General features: G+C 41.0%; 1 protein-coding gene across 2 annotated transcripts in view; it reads left to right on the top strand.

Moving 5' to 3' along the window:
* Nucleotides 1-16,575, top strand: part of urb1 (URB1 ribosome biogenesis homolog) — an 18,367-nt gene extending 1,792 nt beyond the window's left edge. The window contains exons 3-39 of one of the 2 annotated variants that reach the window (XM_079514633.1): nucleotides 152-303; nucleotides 1,012-1,141; nucleotides 1,493-1,589; nucleotides 1,989-2,074; nucleotides 2,153-2,278; nucleotides 2,369-2,499; nucleotides 2,733-2,928; nucleotides 3,028-3,165; nucleotides 3,277-3,450; nucleotides 3,547-3,679; nucleotides 3,788-3,910; nucleotides 3,994-4,106; nucleotides 4,185-4,304; nucleotides 4,626-4,742; nucleotides 5,363-5,501; nucleotides 6,215-6,385; nucleotides 6,685-6,884; nucleotides 7,007-7,225; nucleotides 7,621-7,803; nucleotides 7,953-8,790; nucleotides 9,225-9,432; nucleotides 9,523-9,706; nucleotides 9,798-9,856; nucleotides 9,966-10,168; nucleotides 10,278-10,388; nucleotides 10,489-10,552; nucleotides 11,243-11,411; nucleotides 11,488-11,587; nucleotides 12,221-12,381; nucleotides 12,462-12,573; nucleotides 12,667-12,773; nucleotides 13,013-13,156; nucleotides 13,971-14,080; nucleotides 14,189-14,395; nucleotides 14,569-14,810; nucleotides 14,949-15,527; nucleotides 15,841-16,575. In XM_079514633.1, coding sequence (XP_079370759.1) covers nucleotides 152-303; nucleotides 1,012-1,141; nucleotides 1,493-1,589; nucleotides 1,989-2,074; nucleotides 2,153-2,278; nucleotides 2,369-2,499; nucleotides 2,733-2,928; nucleotides 3,028-3,165; nucleotides 3,277-3,450; nucleotides 3,547-3,679; nucleotides 3,788-3,910; nucleotides 3,994-4,106; nucleotides 4,185-4,304; nucleotides 4,626-4,742; nucleotides 5,363-5,501; nucleotides 6,215-6,385; nucleotides 6,685-6,884; nucleotides 7,007-7,225; nucleotides 7,621-7,803; nucleotides 7,953-8,790; nucleotides 9,225-9,432; nucleotides 9,523-9,706; nucleotides 9,798-9,856; nucleotides 9,966-10,168; nucleotides 10,278-10,388; nucleotides 10,489-10,552; nucleotides 11,243-11,411; nucleotides 11,488-11,587; nucleotides 12,221-12,381; nucleotides 12,462-12,573; nucleotides 12,667-12,773; nucleotides 13,013-13,156; nucleotides 13,971-14,080; nucleotides 14,189-14,395; nucleotides 14,569-14,810; nucleotides 14,949-15,527; nucleotides 15,841-16,037 — 6,543 coding nt within the window. In that variant the 3' untranslated portion in view covers nucleotides 16,038-16,575. Of the gene's footprint in view, nucleotides 1-151; nucleotides 304-1,011; nucleotides 1,142-1,492; nucleotides 1,590-1,988; nucleotides 2,075-2,152; nucleotides 2,279-2,368; nucleotides 2,500-2,732; nucleotides 2,929-3,027; nucleotides 3,166-3,276; nucleotides 3,451-3,546; nucleotides 3,680-3,787; nucleotides 3,911-3,993; nucleotides 4,305-4,625; nucleotides 4,743-5,362; nucleotides 5,502-6,214; nucleotides 6,386-6,684; nucleotides 6,885-7,006; nucleotides 7,226-7,620; nucleotides 7,804-7,952; nucleotides 8,791-9,224; nucleotides 9,433-9,522; nucleotides 9,707-9,797; nucleotides 9,857-9,965; nucleotides 10,169-10,277; nucleotides 10,389-10,488; nucleotides 10,553-11,242; nucleotides 11,412-11,487; nucleotides 11,588-12,220; nucleotides 12,382-12,461; nucleotides 12,574-12,666; nucleotides 12,774-13,012; nucleotides 13,157-13,970; nucleotides 14,081-14,188; nucleotides 14,396-14,568; nucleotides 14,811-14,948; nucleotides 15,528-15,840 lie in introns of both variants that reach the window. The other variant, XM_079514632.1, reaches the window with a different exon arrangement.
* Nucleotides 16,576-16,782: the final 207 nt, after the last annotated feature.

The raw sequence follows: 16,782 nt of genomic DNA on the forward strand, positions 1-16,782 counted from the left end.
TCGTTTACTTTAATACAATCGGATGGGTCTTTTCTGTTTGGATGTACATAGGACTTTTCTGTTTGGATGTATGGGCTGCCAATGGTTGGTGTTGCAACTCTAGATTCAATGTACACAGTATAAATGATGATTTTTATTCTCTCTGTTCCAGATGATAGTGATCTTCCAGAGCTTTGAGATGGTCCTTTTGAGGACAGCCAGTGACCTGTCACACTTTAGCATGGTTGGCACCACTATTGTGAGAAAGATAATTTCCAGCTACATGAGTCTCATACAAGAATCTATCCATTCTAAAAATTACAGGTACTTGTAAAGGGCACTCAACACTATATAGTACTTTAAATGACAGATTAAAGCATTTTCAATCAAACAAAAGGTTGAAGCTCTATATTGTGTTTTTCAGTAGCAGGGGTTCAGTAACAGGGGGTTTCCCGATCTCTCCAGCTCTTTAATAAATAGAAAATACATTTTCAGGTGGGTGGTCACATTTCAGCCAATCAGGAGAGAGTACCGATTTATCAACTTAAATTTATAGTGTTCCAGTTCCAAATTTCTCTGCTCATTAATTGTGTCATCACTTCCAATTTCACTTATTTATCCTTTATCCTATATAAGTCCTTATTGGATAAAATTGGTATTCTGACCTGAAAATGCATTTTCTGTTTTGTAAAACGCTGGAGAGACAGGGAGACTTTGTTTTATGAACAAACACTATAGCAATGTTTATGATCAGAATATAAAGCTATTATTATTATTTATTTATTTTTTAAATTATTTTAAGATTTATTTTTTGTGCTTTATATGCCTTCATTATTGGCAGGACTGTAGGCTGACAGGAAATGGGGAGAGAAAGGCACAAAGGCTGTTGGGATTGGGACTATAAACATAAAAAAATAACCTTACCTTACCTTAGCTTTAAAACGTTTGTGTGTGAATCATCAACATCCATTTAAATCTGTACTAGTTTAAAGGTTTGTGTCCTTGCTCCTGACATTGTTCCTGTATTCATAGGCTTGTGTGTCAGTGCCTCGGTCTCCTGTCTGCCATGGTATCTCAGGGTCAAGATGCTGCCAGAGAGGTCTTCACTCTGATTCACTTTAATAAAGGCCTGTTTGCATTGGCAAAGAAAAAGAAAACAATGGTGAGAAATTAAGGTTTAGATGGAGATGCTGTTTGTTCTCTGAGGAAGTAAAATGTTCACTCAGGTGCTGAGAACCAAATGGTAATCAGCACAAACTAGAAGATGAATCCTTGCATATTAAAGGTGCAAGTTTAATAAAACAATGAAGAAAGCACAATGTATTGAAACATCTGCTTTTTCACTTGCAACCTGGAGTTGGTTAAATACAAAACATTTTGTTTGTTCTAGAAATGTTCACCTTCTTAATGTAGAAATTCACCATATGACGGAATAGATACTCCTTATAAACAAACATTCATCTACTTACATAATTCATATCTAATTAGTCTTTTTTTGTGTGGTCTTTTCTAGGGAAAATCTGATGTCCGTGTTGCTTTTATTCGGTTTGCACTCTCCTTCTTGGTGTCCGGTGACAGTACAACGGTTGGACAGCTATTAGAGATCAAAGGTAATACTTTGATGTGCATTATAATTTACACAATACAGAATAATATTACTGTATTTTGATTATTTTCATTTAGATTATTTATGTCATGCAAGCAAGACATTATACAGTCAATTCAAACTGGTGAAAAAAAATCCAACAACAGTTAACCAATTAAATCCTAGCATCCCTATTCTGAGTATTTCATAATTGAGCGAACATTTGGCAAAAATAGAAGATCTACAAGCTTGTGAGCTTGTAGATCTGCAACAAGATTTGGTTTAGCGGAAAAAATACAGAGCCCTGGAGAACCCTGGTCAACAAAGTATAAAGGGTTTAAGTCTTAAGGTATTAGAGTAAACCACAATACAGAACACAGTAAACTAAAATACATTTTCTAATGTGATTATTGTATGTGTTAAGAGTTCCTGCCAGAGATCCTAAACTCGGAGCTGACCAAGGAAAGGATGTCCATTGTCAACCTGATTTTGTCAACGCTGAGCACTGGAGTAAGTTTTTGAATGCACTTGAGGCTCTATGTAATTTAGATTGTTGTTAGGATTCTAAATCTTTATTTTCTATTGCAGGTTGTGCAGAACAAAGGTCTGAGTAAAACACAGAAAGTGCGCTTTTTCACACCGTCTGTATTAGCCAACATAGCATCTCTATACAAATGGAATGGGATTTTGGATGCAAGAACAGATGAAAGCAAGGTATTTACTATTTTTGTCTTTTGATGTATAGGCCACAGAAACATCACATCTGTATTCACACCAGGCCTAAATCTCATTTTCTTTTTTCAGACTGTGGAGAACCCAGAGGAGGTTGGGAAATTGGTAGTTCGTGAACTTGTTCACAAATTCCTCCTGGACTTGTGCTGCTCCCGCAAACATGGAATCAACTTTTATGACCCCAGCTTGGGAACAGCTGGCAAGTAAGTACTTATAAGTATTGGGCTTTTATTTATTTTATTTCTGGAAGCTCTCCCTTTATTAACCACTCACCCTATTTCATACTTCATCCTACAATGGTGTTCTATAGCATTTTGAGCTTGTATATCTACTATTTTCCTTTTTGAAATAATTTTAGTTTTCTCCTATAATGACATGCCCAAAATAGGGATGCCAGGTTGACAGTGGTTAACTGCTGACTGTGCTTTCTGTCCAGGGTTGGTAACGTTTTGTTGCTTCAGTTCCTGGTGGGGTTGAAACAGGCCACAGAGGATGAACTGGTGGCAGAGCTGGTGGTCAGCATACTCAAAATTAGCCCCGATATTCTGCCTAGATACTTCAAGGAGACACAATATTCATTCACTCCTCGCCTCACAAGTGCTTGGCAGGCCAACGTCAAGCTGTTGAAGAAGGTGATAATGATTGCCTGTTATTTTTATTATTACCTTTTTGTAGTGGCGACTAATGCCGTTTTCCCCCCTTTTTAATTCTTTATATTCTCTACATTTCAGATCTATGAGGCTCAGCCAGAAGTTTCCAACGTTTTCCCGACTCAGGAGGTTGTCCCTGTATCTCGCCTGCTCTCAATGATTATGGTGACATCTTTGCCTCCAGTGTGCAACAAGGCTTTCTTCACACAGGGCCTCAATGTGAGACAGCAATTCTCATATAGATGTAGATTCATAGGTTCAATGTCCACAGCACAATAAAAGGTTTGATGATGTATTTTGATAAAGTCTTCTCTTGCTGGTATCCAACAGTTTTCCAACATTGCAGTTCAGCATACAACCCTCTCTATGATGTCCTTCATCTTGAATAGAGCCCATAAGAATATGGAGTACTGTTTAGAGAAGTCTGTGTGGCAGAGCTCAGACATATACTCTCTTGATATGATGGAAGACTTGGTGCTGCAGTACAGAGAGACACTTAGCAAGGTAACTTTGGGCTAACAGAAAAATACTGTCATAATTTAATTATCCTCACCACATCTCTGAATAAGATCACCAGCTCTTTTTTATGCTCTACTCTAGACCTTTCCAGATATGACAAATATATTGTCAAAGTGGCAGTCACTGGCGAACAAGAACAAGGCAGAGAGTGGAGAAAAAAAGACTGAGAAGGAAGGGAGCTCTGAAGACAAGGATGCTAAAACTAACGTCCTGGGTAATGACATCAGCATTAGCATGCATCTTTCTTATTCTGAGTGGTGCTGTTAAACAGAAGGAAAAATGAAAGATTATTGATCAAATCCTGTGTATTTTTGTTGTGCAGTTGCTGATACAGCTGAGGTCATCCTCCTGAAGGCTCTCATTCTCCAGGTCATTTGCCTTTATCAGAAGGTAGTGCCACATCTGGTTACCCAGTGCAAATTCGACTTCAGCAAGCTTTTAAAAGGTAATAGTCTCTGTATGTTGTTGACACAGTTATTGGAACTAAATCTTTCAACAAAGTAACTGTTTTTGTTTTTCACACAATAGGGATCGTATCAGAGAAGGGCATGAGGGAAGAAGTTCCTCCTGTTCTACAGTATCAAATACTGCAGCTGGCTTTGGATCTCCCTGCTAGCAAATTCTCCTGGTTCCGTATTCAGGTGATATTACGTTTTGAATGTTTCAGAGATTGTGTTTTCTTAAGAATATTAATTAACTTTAATTATATAATTGTACAGGATATTGTGGATCCAGAAGCAACATCTGGGGAGAAGTCAGTGCTTTACCTGCTTCTCAAGATGTTTGTTAGTAGCAATAACGGCCACCTGAAAACCTCCACTCGGAAGCTGGTCCTCAAAGTAAGGAAATGTTCTCCCTGGGCATTGACACAATAGTGGTCAGTCTGCATCTAGCCAACACTGAGATGCACGATGATGCTTTCATATTAGTTTGTAATGTTTTGCTGAATTACAATTGTAGGTACCTGCTTTGTGTGCATGCTTTTAACATCAACGTATCAAGTCAATAACACATGGATTAATCACCATTTTTGAACTGCGCAAATTATAATAAATCTGTTAATGGAGATGTTAACAGTATTATTTTTATTATAAAAAAACAACTGTAAAGCTAATTGGGCAGTATTAATACATTTAAAATATTTTGTACTTTGTATGAAGGTGCTAAAGGACAGTGGTGTGTTTGAGTACACCTGGATGGAACTGGAACTCTGGCTCAACCACTTGATAAGACTGGAACCAGCACAGCAAGAAGCTGTCATCCAGTTTCTAGAAAGAGTGAGTATCTCTTTTCTTCATTGACAGTCATTGTTTATCTTATAATAAATATAAATATTGTAATAATATACTTACACAACATTGGTGTAAGTATATTATATATTCCTTAATGTAATATTTTAGAGACCGAGTGATGCCAATACAACACATTCAACAAAAGTCAAAACAAACAATCCAGTCTTACTAAATTGATTGTAGATAAGAACTGATTGACTTGAGTATATTTGAGATACTTGAACAATAAATAGCTTATTAAGCCCAAAACGCACCAATGATTCGCCATGCAACTCCTTAGTTGCAGCATGCAACTACTTGCAACCATTATCCCCAATGACAGTTGCAAGGAGTTGCATTGGTGCGGTTGACCTTACAACCTTTTTGTTGCAAGTTGTTACTAGTTGCATTGGTGCGGTCTGGGCTTTACGCTACTTTGTATCAATTCCATGATATTTGTAATACTAACACTATTATTTATTACTGTATTCTTCTTGGAATTCTTAGCTTAAATCAGCATGATGTAGAGACTGTATAAAACAAATTGCAGCTTGCTAAAAGCATTGTGGCTGCAATTTTACACATTTGCCATTTCTGTGGATAAATAGAGTGATCTCTCTGTACAGGTGCTGGTGAGATTAGTGTGCAATCCTCACACCTACACAGATAAGGTTGCCAGTCTGGTACAGGAGGCAGCCTACGTACAAGCTAACCTGAGTGGTCAGGAGGGAGATGCTGTCAGTATACCCATCTCACACATAGATGGTAAGGGTCTCAAAGATGTAATGTCTTCCCTTTCTTCCTTTTTTGTTTAAAGACCTAGTGAAATGAAAAACATGTTTTTCACACTTTTAAACCATATCCGTGGTCATCATATAGGCATACCTAACAATAGATGCCAAAACAATGGGAATATTTCCACCTTGTGTATTTTTATTTTTATATCAAAAGTCCATACAAATTTTAATTACTTCCTTTGAATGAAAACGTGTTGCGTTATGACGTGTTGTGTTGAGTATTGCATAAATATAACTGAAGCTTGATTTCATTCACCTGTTTGATTCCCATTGCTGCAGTTCCTCCAAACAGCTGTTGTTTACAGAACTATTCCGTTTTTAATCTCATTCAAGATCACATCCAGACAGTGTATTACTCGTTTTAAACTTAATCAGCATGCTAAAATATGTATCTGAAAACATTGGTTAGAAATAGCCTAGGTCACATAGCAGCAAACTGGTAGAGCTTGCCGACTGTCTGACTTGTAAATAAACAAACTACATGCATCATGCGTGTAGCAGAGGCTGCAGAGCTACCGTCCCATCGCCTGAAGGGATGCACCGCTCTGATTGGTTCAGAAACTTACAGCCTTCCGTTTCAGACTCAAACGTCAAAATAAAATGACAGAAATTGTCATTGCACCAGGTCTTTAACCTCTTGTCAATTAGTGGCATTTCTACAAACCTGCTGATGTCTTCTAGATATGCTCGACATGGTGGATGTAATCATGGATGGCAATGAAGGAGAGATGGAGGACTTTGGGCCATGTCTGAGTGATGACCTCATCATTCAGACCTTCCCCTTCAGCCCTGTGGTGCCTGCTGTTCTTGAGGCCCGTAACAAACTGCCCTTGGCCTTCAAAGTGGAGAATGGTAAACCTGCCTTGGATATCACATCAAACAATGTCTTGGGACGGGAACCCCTTTTGGTGTTTAAAACATTATGTTATAATTTAGCTATTGAAAAATAGCAGATCTACAAGCTCATAGCGTGCCACCGAGTGGTGCGCTACGAGCTTGTAGGTCTGCTATTTTTTTTAAATCGTGAAAATATTTATTTCAGAAAACTGGAGGATTTAGAAGAATTATTTTAAATTTTGAGGTCGGGCCTAAATGGGTTAAGTTCATGAAAAAAGATGTTTTAACTGTTATTATTATTATTTTTAATAAAGGTGTGGTTTACGAGTACATGGCGGCAGTGCTCTCAGATGTGCTCCACTGTCAGAGAGATCCTCTGCCTTTGTGTTTGGCACTATTGCAGTACGATAAAGAGATCGTGTCCTCTGAAGACTCTGGTGATCCTCATGCTTCCGTCATACACTTTCATCACTACTACTCTAAGTGGATACCGCAGCCGAGCCAGGAGGAACTGGTCAGTGTTAGCCTTACTTGACGCATCGATCAAGTAATAGTAATAGATCATGTAATAGTGGAATTGACAAATAATTCTACATTTGGATAATGGTTCTCATAAGGTTCTGCTTTGGTTCACAGTTCAAATCATCTGAATGCAAGTGCCCAGGCTTGCCAGACCCTTCTTCATTCATCACATTGATGAAGGCTGCATATAACCAAGGCCCCTCCATCTTCCTTGAGGACAGCTTTAAGAGCAATGCAGAGGCATCTCTAGCTACCATGGAGATGACTGAGTTTCCTGTGGCGACCAGGCAGATCTTGCTGTACATCAAATCCACTGTGGATAACTTTGGCACGGTAAGGGGGCGTGTCCACAGAATGTGTTTTACTGCGTTATTTGCACAAATAGTTTATCTGAAACAACATAAGCATGGATTATCATGGTTGTGGTAACGGTTCAACGTCAGCTCGTAAATTATCAAGTTCTCATAAACAATCAGGAGGATAAAATCACTGGCACTCCTCTCCAAAAGTGTAACTATTGTCTGCTTGATGAGTCCAGTGCACTCTGCCAAAAATCGCTAGCCGCCAAGAGCGCTGACATGCCAGCACGTCTTTACTATAGAAATGCATGGCAGATAGGCAATGCCAGCTCAAAAATGCTTCATGTGGATAAGAAGAGCTGAAAACAACCTGTATTATGGAAGTTGCATGTTAATCAACTCAGGTCTAACTTTGTTTTTCCTGTTCAGCTTTCCAAAGACGTATGCACCCCAGTTTTAAAGACCTTAATGGGAATCCTCCTTGACATGGTGAACAAGCTTAAAGGTATTCAGAAAGCAGCAAATTCAGAGTCATTGGAAGTTGACTTGCAAGAAGGATCAGACCTCTTTTTGGAAAGCAACCCGTCTGCAACAGAGGCCAACAGAGATGAGGTTTGAAATAGTGACTTGATTCTTGTTCTTCTTCTTGTTCTTACTTGGGGGAATTATTTTTTTCCTACCTTAATGGTGTGGTTGAGGAATCATGATATAAAATTGTGTATTTTGTTTGGTACTGTATGTAATCACACTATCTTATTTAGATCCTCTTGGCTGTGCTGAGCTCTATCTTCAAACATCCATGTTTTGAGCAGTGGTTTTTGGCTTTGGAGGTGGCTGCTTTGCCTCCTCACAGCCTGAACCCTGTCAGACTGAAGCATCTATGTGGCCAGCTGACTGATGACCTCCTGGTCCTGCTGAAGACCTGCACCTCCCAGCTTCGAGACCTGGGCCAACTGGAACTTTTCAGTAGCTACATGACCGCTGTTGAAAGAGCGGTGCTCCGAGAGCTGGAAGATAAGAGCTCTCAGGCACCAAAGAGCCAATCACGGCCCATACAAGCCCTCCTTTCTCTGCACGGCTACATGGACCCGTCTCATCTGAAAGAGGTGGTATCCACCTTGCTGCTACTCCCCCAGCAGAGCCTCATCACCCCCAGCGACGATGAGACGCCAGCCGACCTCAGTGTGTATGGTCACGCAGCACTGCAGATCCTCACAGAGAGCAACTCGAATCATTCCACAGATCACCGCCTTTGCCTGACGCAAGTGCACCTTCATGGTTTGGCCACACTGTTTCTTTCTTGCTCTAGTCCTGCGCTGGAGTCCTTCCTGTTGCAGAGGCTCTCAACCGAGCCAGGTGATGCCAAGCTTATCCATGAAGACATACTGCTTCACTGCCTCCAGCGGCCCCTGCCGGCTACACAGGCTATTTGCTCCCTCCTACTGCAGAACTGCACCACACACCGCCTCCGCTTTGAGCTGTGGTGTCTTGAGCCTGCAAACTTGGAGCAGCTTTCCTGCCAAACCGAAGCCTTCCTCCCCCTGCTCAACACCTACCTACAGGCAGCAAGCAGGGAAGATCCGGCCAGGCCCAAAGATGGTATGAGGAATTGAACTTCAGAAATACTGCAAGGGGGGCAAATCTTTGTGTGATAGGAACTTTATTTTTTATTTTTACATTAACCACTTTAACCCATGCATCCCTATTCTGGGGGGAACATTTGCCGAAAATATCAGATCTACAAGCTCACAACACGTGCTTGTAGATCTGCTATTTTCGGCAAAGAGGTTTGGTGTACAGGGGAAAAAGATCAGACCAAGTACAGAGCCAAAGGTCAAGGCCAAGGCCAAGGCCAAAGTTTACAGATTATTGAGGGTTTAAGTTGTTAAATGTCTGAACACACATGAATCCAATATGTAGAAGACCCCTGATCTAGGATTATATCCAATGTGACTATACTGTACTACTACTCATGTTCTGTGCTCTACTTTCCTTGTGCATTCCTTGATTTTTATTCTGATTCTGTTTGACAGTGCAAAGACAAGTTTTAAAAGTCTTGAAGCAAGCTCTGCTGGACAGATTATGCCACTCTGTGCTGGGTGATGACAAGACGGAAGACTCTGTGGTCCTACAGGCTGAGACTCTGGCCTGCCTGGTCAAGTTGGCTGCCGATGTTAAGGATATCACGGACTTGATCAACAAGTTGCCCTCAACCCTTCACACCGTGGGCCATTTTGAAAGGTAACATTGCTAATACCAACCACTAATATTGACATTATATAGTAAATCGATTGAATCTGCTAAAATGATTGACTTATTGATCTCCTTCAGGTGGCAGCTGGTAGATGTTGTCAGTGAGAAACTGGATGAGTGTCCAGAGGAACACGGACCCTGGAGGAAGTCTGTCATTGCTGCTGCTGTTAAGTGGTTAATCTCCTCTTACAACTACTCTAAAATTCAGGCCACTCCATCAGCCCAGGAGGAGAGTGTCCTGCACAGACTGCAAAGACTTCTCGTGGGTTTTTAAACTCCTCATACATACTGTACATTTGTGGCTTTTTCTGTATAGTCATTTCATAATTTATCATAATCTTATCTTGGTGCAGACCGCTCCTGAAGATATCACTCCATCTGATTGGAACAGTTTTGTCAAAAATGGACTGAAGTAAGATGTTTTTGATGATGTGCCACATTTCATCCATTTTGTGAGTTTTGTGCTGTACACAAAATCTGATATCCAAGGATAAGCTCATGAAAACCTTCTCCCCCTCAAGATACCGGTACAAAGACCACCACTTCCTGAGCATGTTGAGTGACTTGTTGGAGTTGATGTATAGTGGTGGTGCTGCTGCTGCCAAAAACGTACTGCCCTTAGCCACCATGCATATGATGATCAGCAGCCACTCGCTGTTCCTGCCCACCATGCTGGACTCTAAGAATGATCCAAGTGGAGATCTTCAGAATCTACAAACCAAAGGTAAATATAGAGTGATTTCCCCATACCCTATAATTAAATTGGAGGGGAAGTTATTTGTTGACTTTCTGTTTTTGTAAATGATAACACACATGTTTTGTGTTCACCCCAGAGGCTGTGGTGTGGCTTCTTCTCTGTCTGGTTAAGAAATGCCCAGTGGTCTGTAACGTCAATCACTTTGTTGTGCTTTTGGGAGCGTACGGAGCTACGCTGAGCACTACAGGTAATGCAGGATTGTGTGTGTATGTGCATGCACATGCTTGGCCTCAGTGTATGTGTTTGTTTGATGGGCTTCTTCTCTCACGGCTCATTTTGATTTGCAGATCAGAAGCTGTTACTTCTACTTCAGGAATATGAAAGAAACAACATCAGCCTGTTGAAATTTCAGTAAGTAAAAACATTAGGGTCTGAGTCAAAGCAATAACTGTTTCCTGTTTGATTGGCTCTTAAAATGTGGCCACTTATTCAAACATTACCATCTTTTACCGTTAATTGAGTATAACAAGTAATACTTATAACAAGTAATAGAGTATAACAAGCCATCCCTTCTTATGTGCCTCCATGCAACACTTCCCCAAATCTTCATAGGTGTTGTGCTGCTCAATGAAACTGGACGTGCAATGATATTGGTGACTGTAAACTATAGGTTAAAGTTCAAACTATTCCAACTTGACTGAAATTTTGAGTGGTGTGTCATGGATGCACTTAACTCTTATAAATGAATTTGCTCTGGCAGATTCATCTGGTTTCCAGGCTAAAATGCACTATGCACCCAGGTACATCATTGCTGAGTTGGTCACACCCTCCATAGGAAATTAATGGTTGACACTGACACTATGTTCAGTGCTTTCACCGCTTTGACACTGATAAAGTGTAAGCCGTCTCCACTCCACACATGGCAGCCCCAAGTGCTGGGGGTGGATCTTAATGAAATGTCCTGTTGATGTGTCAATGATATTCAAGGCTACACAAGAAAAACAAATAATTCGGGTCCCCAGAAGCTCTCACACAAAATGTCCGTGTATGTATGGGATTGACGGTCACGGCTGTGAATGAATTGTGTGTTTTGAACTCCAGATCTCTGTTGTGGGGTCCGGCAGCAGTGGAGCACCACAAGGCCAGGAAAAGCCTAGGAGCTTCTTTATGGCAGCAGGCTAGTTCTGAGGACCTGTTGGCCTTGCTCAGTAGTGAGAGAATGCTCCACACCATTGCACACTTCCCACAACATCGTCGGATTATCCCTCAGGTGGGCACATATTGTAGTAATGTAACACGCTTTAGATTTATTATAAAATAATTAATCACATTTTGCTCTCTTATAGGTTGGTAAAGAGCTTTACAAAGATGCTGAAGTGAAGGATGCTGGGAACGTGTATGATCCCCGTTTCCTGTTGCCCTTGTTCAGTGCCATGCTGCGGCCAGGTGGGTGTACAGTATGCAGTCGTTGCAGTGGTGGAAAGTAACTTTTACTTGTACTCCACTACATCTCACTGATCTCAGAGGCAAATATTGTACTTTTACTACACTGCAGTAAACTACTCTTTGTAGATTTAGATTACAAAACGTACATGGACCAAAAAACAAAGTTAAAAAAAATAAAACGTACATGGACCACTTCAGCCCTATATAGTATATACTGTATATTTCGGCCATTTGAAAATAGGCAATCTAATCTGTGTCGCATCGCGACTCATTGTGAGCTTTTAGATCTGCATTTTCAAAAAGATTTCATACATTTGAAAACTTGTGACATGGGACATTCTACATTTGGTACTTTACGTACATTTTGATTTCATACATTTGAAAACTTGTGAAATGGGACATTATACTTTTGGAACTTTACTTTAATTTAACTTTACTTTAATTTTGCCTACATTTTGAATTCCAGACTTTTACTTGTAACAGAGTATTTCTACATTGGAGCATTGATACTTTTACTTAAGTAAAGAATGCAAGTACTTTTTCCACTACTGACGGTACCACTGTCATCACTGGTCCAAATCAGCTTTTGTTATTGACGATAACAACTGCCTTTTTTCTCCATCCACATGACAGAGAGTGTAATTGACTGTCTAAAGTTTGTATCCAGCCATGCCCTTGGGTTGACCTTTGTGGCCCTGAGTAGCAATGACTCCAAAGTGCGTGCCGCAGCCTACCATGTACTGAGCTCCTTCTACCAACACCTAGACGGTGCTCGCTTAAAAGAGAAGAGACAGGTACTCTAGTGTGAAAGGTTGTGTTCACAAATTGCAAAAGGAAACTGGTCAGATCAGTGATATATTTCTTTCTGTTTTAGTTGCTGTACTTGATGGACACTGTGAAGAATAGCATTAGGCAACAGAATCTAAGACTCCCCTTTGTGCTGACTACATATATTGCCAAAGTCACCCAGCAGATGCTTAAACCTGGTATGTGCACTCAGCCCACTGAAAAACATTACATAAACCACCCCTGACCTATGGCATTTGGTTAAGTGTTGTTATTTTTGCTCGAATCCCCAGAGGACCACATGTACGCAATGGTAAACAAGTTCCTGCTGTCCCATCACAATCTGGACTTCAGACGAGTCCCAGAGTTTTTCAAGCTCTTCTACAGTTTTGACATAGAGGTATTACTGCTATTTGCATCTGCCCTTATAAGACATTGTTTTATGATGTATTCTGTGAAACATTAATCACAGAATCAAACGGATCGTATCCTGTAAAATAAATAACTGTCCAAACAGACAGCTTATATCAACAAGTGCCAGCCTTCATCTGTTTGTTTTTTAACTGATGTTATCCCTCTCTGTATAGAGAGACTGGAGAAATGACCTTGATTGTGTGACTAATGTGACTCTCCTTGCAGCACAAGGTGGAACGGGAATGGATCCTGGCTGTACTGGAGGACGGTCTGACCGATCGTTACTGCTACGAGTTGTGTGACCAGCAGGGTATTTTCCAGACCCTGCTGGCATTCAGCAGTAGCCCCTTGTGCAATGATTACACCCAGGTATGCAGAGATATTGTCATAGGTGAAGTCACTACAACTGAATGTTGTAGAAGATGTCTTCTGTGCATATGTTCACCCCCCCCCCCCCCCCCCACACACACACACACACACACACATTTACTTAAAACCTTGGAACACATTGAGGGAGAACCCTCCTTTTAAGTGGTGCCGGAAGCTGATGTACAGACATACAACAAATGCAGACACAATGCAAATATATTGGCAATAGAAGAAGAATACAAGGCTATATAAATATGAATTAAAACATCGAACCACAGGACTGACCTAGGCCAAATTTCTTGTGCACACTGCCAGTAGGACATAGAATTACCTTTTGAAATATTTACTTGAATATTGTAAGAGACATGGCCAAAGCAATCCGGGGGTCCCCAGCCAAACCCAGAACCCCTGTCATAGATAACTGGGGGAAAAAAATAAGACTGACGTCAGTCACGTCACAGGCTAGCCACAGTCACATTGGAGCCATGTTCCCATGTGGATGGATCCTGAGATCCACATACGATCTGTTTTTGTGATTGTCCTATTTATCTCCAGTGATTAATCTTAACTCTGAGTCATATACTGCATCTAAAAGTTTGAGTGTGGAAGTGGTTGCGTGACTATAAATACAATCCCCTTTAGTTCAACACAAAGATGAAAACTGCTTCAGCAATTCTTTTTTTTCTTTTCTCGAAATGGATTGATTACTACTTTGTCTGTTCGATGCCAAAGCACAGCGTTGCTATGAGTAGAGGTGTTTCTTATTTCTTTGGTTTAACACTTATCTACAATCTATGTTCATATGATCTTCTAGACTCATATCATCAGGGTTTTGCGCCAAGCTAGCCGTGTGACCAGAGCTGCTTATAACCTCACCAAGGTCTCTGGGCTATTAACCTGGATGCTACAGGTGGTCGAAAGAAGGTTAGCGTTACTGTAATGTATTGGATTTTTTTCTTCAGTATTTTCATTCAGACCACTACAGTGCTTATATTCTGTATCCTCTTATCTTATCCTGCTGTTATCTTGCAGGAATCTGGATCTGAACCTGCTCAGTGCAATCATAGATCTGCTCCATGTGCTCTGGTTTACCAACCTGGGACAGAAGGAGAACCAAGTGGATGGAACCACCACTTCCTTATCTGCAGGGGAGAGCCCTAAGAGCACGAAGAGGTGCCTCCCTCTCCCACTCATCAATGAATTCCTGTGTGTGGCATTCAGCGTCATTAGACACCTGAGGTAAAATGTACTCACTGTTTGGTTAATGTGTGAATGTTTACCTGGGAGTGCAAACACTAATCTATTTCTAGTGTCTTGATACTGTAACAGCATAAATACATCTTAAAGGTAGGTTGACGGGTAATAACTTTGATATTTACATAACATAACTAGTTGTGTTCTCATCCCATCAGGATGGGTGTGAAGGCTGCTCACCTCAGCCTTTTCCTGCAGACGCTACGCTCTGTGCTGAAGCATTGCAGGATGGCTCTCAGTATGAGCGAACAGGCCAACTGGCTCACACTGATCCCCCAGCCCCTGTCCTGTGCTGAAGCCCTCACTCTACTCCAATGCTGGGCCTCACTGTCCCATAGTGCCTCAATCCTTTCCCAGCTACAGTCTGTGGCTGAAAAACACAGGGTGAAGGATCTGCTGGGTGAGTGCTAGAACATTCTTTGTTTACTATGCCTGATAGTTTTACATTAAACAGTGGAAACTTTACCCCCGTCCTCGGTTCATAATTTAACTTGCTCCATATGTCTGATAAACACAGCTCTGTTTACCTTCCATTTAGGGATGGGGAAGGACAAGGCCAGAGGAAAAGGGTCCTTCACCCTAACAGGGGACCTGGGAGATGACACTGAGGAAGAGAAACGAGAGCAGGCTCTTCTGAATGAGTGTAAACCTTATCTCAGCGGCATCTTTGTTCACTGGGAGCCTGTTTGTACCCCCACTGTACCTCAGAGCAGTCAACTGAGCCAACCAAGTGACAAACAGGATGCTAGGCGGCTGGTCAACGATACAGCACATCTGCTCACCAAATGGTCCTTGCGTGCATTGGCGGAGGGCTCATTTGATGAAAGCAGAATCATAGACTTCCTGCAGTGGTTTCACAAGGTTGTGATACCACACAAAGACATAGTGGAAGTTGTGGTTGGTGACACCGGCATTAAAGCTGATTTCCTCGCACTCTATCATCAGGCCTTTGAGTTCCCATGTCAGTCTCATAGTTCATCAAGAGTGGAGACACTCCATCTGTTCACCACCATCATGATAAACCTGCTAGAGTCCCAGCCCCACATCTCAGATGACCTGCATCAGGCAGCGCTCAGTGCGTGTTTGTTAGATGCCACACAGGAGCAGTCCAAAAGAGGTACGAATTATTGTATTTAATTATTGCTTAGGTGGAATATGCAGAAGTAGAATTGTACAGACACATGTAATGTAAAATTGGGTCATACTTAAATATATGATCATATCTATCATAATTTCATTCCATATTCCACATTTGAGTGCGCTCAAAAATAGTTCAGTGGGACATGTGGCTGTGGTGGACAATAAACCTATGACATTTACAGTTACAACTAGATTACTCTTCAGTGTCTTGTCAGTATACACTATGATTTGTTATAGCAAATATGAATGCCATTGCAATGACAGTCCCATGCCTTTTTTCTCCTCTGCAGAAGCTGGGCTGGTGCTTTTGTCGTTGTACATACATGAGCTGTGGAGTGGTGCCCAGACTGCACAACTGTTCCTTTTTCACGCCAAGCTTGTGACTGGTGCCAAGTTCAAGGGACAGAAGTCGTCCAGACGTTCATTGACTGAAACGGCAATCGGAACCATCTGTAATGACATTGTTTCTACAATGAAACCTACATAATCATTACAAAGAGTGGACATTGTACTTACATTTCCTGCAGAGCTGTTGCTCACCAGAAGCAAGCCATCTCTCAACAGAGGTTTGCTCATTGACAAACGTTAAAAGTAGGATAGAAATGAATCCCAGGTGGTACACTGTCTCGTAGGACCAGTATTGAAGGACCTGACAGAAGCAATTAAGAGTAAACGAATATTACCTATTTTTTAACTCTCAGAGCGATAACCCATAATCAGAAAATCGATATAGACAAAAGTCACACCAATGACGGCAAGCACCAGCCAATGGTGTGGCCTGTGGCGACACCTAATTTGCATAGCAGGAGCTATAGCACACTTCTTGGGAGAAACAAAACGTCAGGCAAGCATATATCACTGATTTTATCATGTTTGTAGAATAACTGATTACTGTTTGTAGAATAACTGATTACAACTGTTAATTCTAATTATATTGTTTGATTTTGTTAATGCTTGCTTTATTATTTGGTTGGATCAACACCCATGGCATAAAATAAAGCCTAAGCATAGGCTACTCACATTCACTTTGACTGACTCACCAGCACATCTCAGCTGTCTCCTCGTTCCCAAACAGTATCCACACAAGCATTTCAATTATTTTTTTATGTATTTATTGTGTTTTAATTACATTACATTTTTATAGAAATCCCTCATTCGTTTAAGGCCACAAAGGTCAAGCATCAAATGTTGTTTGGCTACTTGTTTGGGAATGGCGGGCCCTGCACAAAAAC

This window comes from Electrona antarctica (assembly GCF_951216825.1).
Source record: "Electrona antarctica genome assembly, chromosome: 11".
NCBI lineage: Eukaryota > Metazoa > Chordata > Actinopteri > Myctophiformes > Myctophidae > Electrona > Electrona antarctica.